At 52.9% G+C, this 7,274-nt stretch overlaps 1 protein-coding gene across 1 annotated transcript in view; it reads left to right on the forward strand.

The window, feature by feature from the left end:
* Nucleotides 1–7,274, forward strand: part of LOC106750086 (discoidin domain-containing receptor 2-like) — a 206,020-nt gene that overhangs the window by 135,960 nt on the left and 62,786 nt on the right. Inside the window, exons 6-7 of the mRNA XM_014630167.1 lie at nt 3,816–3,963; nt 4,731–5,041. Of these exons, the coding sequence (XP_014485653.1) occupies nt 3,816–3,963; nt 4,731–5,041 (459 nt within the window). The remainder of the gene's footprint in view (nt 1–3,815; nt 3,964–4,730; nt 5,042–7,274) is intronic.

Genomic DNA, 7,274 nt, shown 5'->3' on the forward strand with positions numbered 1-7,274 from the left:
AGGGGGGGGGGGCCACACAATGTAGGAAGAGTCAAGGGGATGGCGGCACGACTCGATGGAACTTTATCGTGACGGCTCCTTCAAATCGTAATGGCTGCACGCGCAGTTTACGGCGGAGGTCTATCTCGTAAATATGCATCTCCGATGACGTCACGATCGAAATGCACTTGGAGGATGCTGGATGCGGTTATAAACTTTTTAAATTCAGACACCGTTTACGGCGGGAACGGGGGAGAGTGGAACTTTATCGCGATCGCGAGACGCGCGAGGGTTGGCTATTTCAATTTTTCCCGTATCTGTAAATATATACCTTAGAGCAGACGCGGCAAATGGCGAAAAGGGGGGACACGGTCCGTGCGGTTCCCTCGAACTCGCTTCCGTGCATGCCGTCGTCGTCGTCCCGGATATTTCCCATTTATTCGGAATCTCTCGAATCTTCCCCTCACATCCTCACGCTGAACACCTCCGCGTCCATGATTCGGATTAATTCTAATTGGTCAATTATTCACAGAAGGTTATTTAAGATGATCGGGAAGAGAAATCTGGATATATTTTCACATAATAAAAGGGCAATATACGTCGTCAAGTTTTTAAAGTTTGAAAAAACTATGGAAGATTAAAAATAACATGTAAGAATATATAATAAATAGACAAAGTAATTTCAATGCATTTACTTGATTTCTTTATAATTTCCTCGCGTCGAACGTTACGTGTTAAGGTCGATAAAGATTAGACCATTGTAAGGAAGCGAAGACGAACACTTAGAGCGATCCGTTAAAGCTCGAAAGTACAGACAGTTAAATGTCAGAGCTGCTAGACCCCGCCTTACGTCGTTGCGCGCGGGCAAGGGGGTAGAAAGAGAGAGGGAGAACCGGTAGCAACATAACGCGCGGCGAAAATGGGTCCCTGGTTGCCGTGAAATGAGAAAGAATCGACTCCCGGATAGGTAGGGGAGGGTTTTTCACCCAGGGTGCAGTAAGCTATCCGTTGGTAAGGTGGTAAGGGCACGCCTTGGGGAGTACTTTCGAAGTGTCTGTTCCTCGAAGGAGAGAAGGAGAAAGAAAACAGCCGCCACACGCGCGAGTCCGCAGGGTGGAAGGAAGGAAGGAAGGATGGAAGGAAGGAAGGGTTGTCGGCCGGAGAGAGAAACCCATGAAACGCTTTTACGTCTTAGTAATTGAACTCTCCGCTATGTGTGCGCGGGAAAAGGAGAGGAAAGAAAGAAGCAGGTTGAACCGGCCGAAGGGTCGTGAATATCGTTGGCAAAAAATTTCCGAGCGCATAAGGGCTCACGTTTAAAGGCGACGAGGGTTGCGAGAGGCCATCGGCGAAATAAGAACTAAAGTTGGACCTGAAACACGAATAGGGGAAGGGCCGGGGAAGGGGATGAGAGGGTAGCCCTGAAACGAGGTCACCGTGAGCGTCACGTACGTAGCGGTACCAGGGAGCTTGTAAAGGCGCCCGAAGGACCGCGCTTGGGCGGCGCACCTTCGCGGCCGGGCACGTTGATGGTGCGCGGCATAGCAGAGTCGAGGTCGGCGCATGGATATACCGAAAAGTGGTAGAAGGTGGCTAAAGGCAGGGAACGTGTGTTCGGCCGCGAGACGTGCGCGGAATGCGTCGTGCCCGCCGCAAAACGCTCTGTCACGCGACTCTTTACCCGTGTATGCGCTGCTGTGAACCGGCCCGACACAGGCAAAATAGCGTTCGAGACTCCGTGTGCCTCCGTGGATGTAACGACACGGGGGTTTAGCCACGGAAACCAGTGCACGTCGTTTCGTGCACGGGGTGTATCGAGGGAGGAAGAAGGAGGAAGAAGGACGGAGGGATTTTTTGCCAGACAGTATTGTCAGAGCACCGGGAGAAATCCTACTACGGTTGCAGTAGGTCATTTTCGACCTTGAGCGTCTCTCCTTCTGGTCTCAACCCCGAAAAATAAAGCAGCAGCAATATTAATCATTGACATTACACCGTCGGAAAAAAAAGTGAATCACGTAAAAGCAATCAATTATTTTCCAACGTCTCGAATCAAGTAATATTTTTCTCAATTTAAGCGTCTCGCCGAGTCCCCCGACGCGAGAAGAAACGGGCGAGCGCGGATGGATCGGTGTTAATCGCGGTGTTTCAATCTTCGAACGTTAAACAACATCCGCGCCGCTCAAGGCGTCCCACAGCACCGGGCGCGGACGAGTCTCTTGTTATTATCTATTTACACCGGCGTCGGGCCTTAATTTTCGACGTCAAATAACCCGGTAATTAAGCCCAGCATCGCAACGGAGAAGACGTCAGTTTCTTCTCGAGCCCCCGTCCCGTCTCAGCGTCGAGCTCTGTAGTCACGGCGGCGAAAGCGCGCGACTTCCGATACACCCTATATAATATGTACCACGTAGTACCGGTAAACACGCGTATACGTGAGCGTGTATGGCTGTGCACCTGCACGTGTGTACACCCGCTCATGTATACCTATGTACACGAGCGTACCTGGCTATCTACTCACCGTGGGCAACGCCACTTCGCGTGATCCCGTGGGACCGGCGGCCGCCGCACCCTCTGTACACCCGTGCGCCGCCATCCTATACACACCGCTGTCGGATAAACCGCTTATTTTATTCATAAACCCACAACGCGGAATCAATATTGCACCGTCGCAACCCTGCACGCTCGAGGAGAGAGAGACGTCGTCAACGACGGCGACACGTCCGCCAGCACCACGACGACGTCGACCGGGGGAGGATCAGGGAATGCGGGCGGCGGACGTTTAACTCAACCCTCTCTCTTGCCCTCGAACTCGCTCGTTCTCTGGCCCCTGTTACCCTCGTGTTACCCTCGCGTTACCCTTCCGCGAGCTCTCGCTCCTCCCCCTTCGCCGCATCATCCCCCTGTCCGTCCCGAGGCTTCTGTCTGCGCCCGCCGTCTCTCTGTCGGACCTAACGCGGTGGAATGTAGGGTGAAATTAGTCCTTAGCCCCCGGTCTGATCCCGTGGAACGCGATGTCCATTCTGTGACAGGACGTATCCAACGGGCCGGCGGTATTTCGCGTGCTGAAGCGCAGGCATTGTCCGGCCGATATAAATGTCATCGAGTCGGGACGATCGCGACGTTCCGACGGGGAGTAGAAAGAGTAACCGCGCCCTCGGACGCTTTTTGCGGCCTGCCGGGGGAATTGATACGTCCGCGGGGAGGGAGGCGGACACGCCGTCGACGAATTCTCGCGTTGACGCGATATCGAGATCCGCGAAAAACCGCTGGAGTAGCCGTCCGTCCGTCCGTCCACCGAGAGTGGTGTATCCGCGACAATTTGTCAATAACGCCGGCCGCTTTTGCGTATGTATATATATTTGAGACCGCGCGCTCGCTCTCGAACTGTGCAGCTCGGAAATCCTTATCCCGCGATGTGAAGCTCTCGCTATCGCACACACGCGTGCCTCTTTCTCACGTCGCGTATCGGAGTCGTGCACATTCGACCTGGAGACTGGCGATCGATTCGGTATTTGTAAAATGTTTTACCGCGTGCCAAACGTTTTCTTGAATGGAATATCACCGGGAAGAAATTTCCACAACACGCACGAAGAGTCGGAGCAGATAGATTTCCGAGTAGAGAATTCACACTGGGCGAGCGAGAGAAATCGCTGGAATTTTTCCCGCGCACGCGACTGCCCTCGGTATCGACAGGCCCGGGGTTAATGCAACGGCGGTGCGAAAGAGAGCTAATGAGACACACGCGGGTCTCTGGTAAAGCTCAAACAGCGTGTCCGCCGCGCCGGGCTGAAAACTGAAATTGTCCCGTACTTGAACCGGCGCTTCTGTGCTTTCAGGTAATACCCGGTAACACGAACACGTATTTGGAGTCCAAGCACGAGCTGGAGCCGCCTCTGTGGGCGAGCAAGATCCGTTTTCTGCCCTACAGCTATCACAGGCGGACGGTTTGCATGCGGGTCGAGCTCTACGGGTGTTACTGGAGCGGTAAGCTGTTTGCACTCGCCAATTTTCGTGAAACTTCCCGCGGACCGGTACACCCGCCGGACTGTCCATTAACCCTGATACCAGCGCGGCCAGAGCAAATTTGCTTTTCAAAATCTTGCTCGTATAATTCCGTTTTCGCCCGGGAATCGAATTAGCCACGGGCGCCGAATAAGGGGAGCCCGCTCGCTCGCCCTCTCCTTCTCCCTCCCAATGCCGGAAATCGGATGAATCATTAGCACCCGAATGGTTAGATCGGTACAACGCGCGAAAACGCTCGCGTAAGCTCGCGCGCGCAGACTTTGGGGAAAATCGCAGCGCAGCGCGGGAGACGCGGGAAAAAGGAGAGGAGCGAGATTTTCAATCTGCTCGTGCGAGAGCGACGACGGCGCTTCAAATACCCGCGTGTATGTGATCTTCCGGATTAGACGTGAAATATTAATACGGTCAATGTAACTAATTTCGCAACTCGTGCGCCTCCCCGTCGCTTTCTCGCGAATTGATGAAAATCCAGCGACGCGCGTATACTCACTCTCCCCGAACGCAAACGTTAAAACTTTTATTAGAAGACACCGTCTCGACGTGAAACTTATATCACGCCACTTTTGCGATCTTTGTACATCTCGCACGTCCGTGGAGAAGTAGTCGGCAGCGCGGCGCGTTGTAACTCGCCCGTGCGAACAAGCCGACGACGGTCCGACGGTCGAACGAGGATGAGGGAGGGATCGAAGGGTCAACATAGTGTCTCGACTTCTCTCCCTTGGCCGCAGACGGCGTGGTGTCCTACTCGATGCCCCAGGGCGATAAAAGGGGCAACGGATGGGAATTCTTCGACGCGACCTACGACGGACACTGGGACGGCGAGTTGCGCCGTGGCCTGGGTCAGCTGACGGACGGCAGAACGGGGCCCGACAACTTCAAAATGGGATACTACGATAACGATCGCTCCACCCAGGGCTGGATAGGCTGGCGGAATGACACCCGCAACCAGCCGGTCGAGATCAAGTTCGAGTTCGACAAAGTGCGGGAATTCTCCGCCGTCCACATCTACAGCAACAACCAGTTCACCAAAGACGTTCAGGTCGGTAGCGTTCAGATTTACGTTGTAACTCTTGTCTCTCGGAGGGGGACGGCGAAAATTCGCGTTGCCGATTCGCGGGGAGGTGAGAGAGCTTGTTGGGTTTCCGTCGAAGCGGCGGGAGGACGCGGTGCACTCCGCTTCTTCAAGCCTCTCCGTCGAGTTGATCGTTCCGCTCGCGATTTCCGTCGCACGACGCGCATCTCGAGAAGAATCCACGTGATCAGAGAGGAGCACGCGATGCGCCGCTATATCGAATTACTTCTCCAAGCCGAGGAGAGATCCCTCGCGAACTCGTTGACGCCTTGAGGAATCGTTTACCTTCGCTTTAGCGACGTTATTCCTTAGTCCTCGCCAGGAATGCGCAAGCAGCGTCGATCAACACTCGCTCGCCATCCACGGTTCCTCGTGATCCTCCTCCACCTTTTACCGTCGGCCTCTCTATCTCTCTCTCTCTTGCCTGGTCGTCGCACGACGGCATCTGGTCGGCGGAAGATGCAACCCCTCTCTCTCTCCTTGCCTCTCTTCCTCCCACCCGCCTCTCCCTCCCCCCTTTCTCGCTACTACCACGCTTGATTGAATATTCCACTCGACGCTTTATCAGGCAGACGCCCGTTGAATATCAATACACCGTGGAACGGCAATTCCGGCAGTTTGATATCTGCCACCGCGGTCTCGCTTGCGATGATCGCGTTGAGTCGGCTATTAGCCGCGTTATTTCGCGAGGAATCCGGCGAATCTCAATGGGGAATTCATGCACACGTTACAGAGCGACATACGTCGCCCGGTTGGAATTCAAACGCTGAAAACGTTGATATCAGCGGCGCGCGCGACGGTTTTGACGTAATGATTATTGCGATTTTATTGGGCCGTTCGACGGGACGCTACGAACGGCGGAAAATGATTCCCGATTTCCCACGCGCGGTGTCAGCCGCGATTTTTCCGTTCGTCGAATTATTATCAGAGGAAGAACACCGAAGCCGACATACCGTTTTGTTTTCGGGCTCTGAAGCCCCGTTGGAGATATAAAATCAACATTTAAGTGAATAATTGAAACAATCACTTTACTGTCAAGTGATTTGAAAAGTTCAAGACCGACACTGTAAACTAGCATTGTGAAATAAACTACACTTAACGCTAGTTTGTTAGTTGAATTTTCATCAGAAAATAGCTCGACAAGAACTTCAGCACGACGAAAAATCAAACGACGCTAATAACACAACCGAGCGCGCTTGCAAACAGAAACTGCCCCACTTTGGCTGCAACTTCTGTACACAGTAGATGAAGTTCATGTTTTGTCCGACAAAGTTCAATACTTTACAGTCGAGAAACATAACAGTTTATCATACCTATGTCAGTTTTGATGTTTTTTTTCGACTATTTTTTCCGTTCTTTTTTTTCTGACCCCGAATAGGCGCGAGAAATATTTTCGGCTTCGCGTCTTTCGAGTTTTCTTGGATCACCTCTAAAGCCTCTCCGCTCTCCTTCATTAGAATTCCTCAAATAATTAGGGCACCGCGTGAGGATTCCTGATTGATGAAACACCGTTTCACAGTCCGCCGTTAAGGAAGAAACGAGAAGGAGTGAGAGAGCGTACACTTAGAACTTAAAAAGAGATAGATATACAGTTAAGATTTGGTGGAAGAAAGACCAGTTATGTCCTGTTCCCACTTGAGGAACTCTATCCTTCACGAGTCATTAGCGCGCTGGCAATTTCGCGTTTGCGCGAAATCGCAATAAGTTGGCGGTCGGTTACGAATATCAGTGTAACTGTCATGATCGAGGATAGATGCGCGGAATTCTCGGCAACGAGATCTCAACAACGGCTCGTCGGCGAGGTCGGCCTTGATAGCCCGCGACGTAAAACCCCCCCGTCCATCCTCTCCGCCTTCGTGTTTCGTAATTTCAACTTTTGCTCGCGAAACTTAACGAGGGAAGCGACGGAAAATTCGAGCGGGAGAGATACTTGATGGAGGAAAAACAATTCCCGGACGTTCCTTGAAAGAGAGAGAGAGAGAGAGAGAGAGAGGCAGGTAGCGAAACTTTTCGTATCATTCGCCATATCCGTGATTCAGCGCGCGCGCAAATCGCACAGTCGCGGAAATGAGTTCGCGGGCGCGATGCCCCGCCAAGTGGATTCCTCGCGCTCACGAGGAGTTATAATTCGATCCGTCGTTGTAATTTCCGTTCGGCCACAAATCGTGACCTCCCGCGCCCCCCCCCCCCCCCCCCCCCC

The sequence above is a fragment of the Dinoponera quadriceps genome, unplaced genomic scaffold, assembly GCF_001313825.1.
Source record: "Dinoponera quadriceps isolate SergipeBrazil2010 unplaced genomic scaffold, ASM131382v1 scaffold4444, whole genome shotgun sequence".
Classification (NCBI taxonomy): domain Eukaryota; kingdom Metazoa; phylum Arthropoda; class Insecta; order Hymenoptera; family Formicidae; genus Dinoponera; species Dinoponera quadriceps.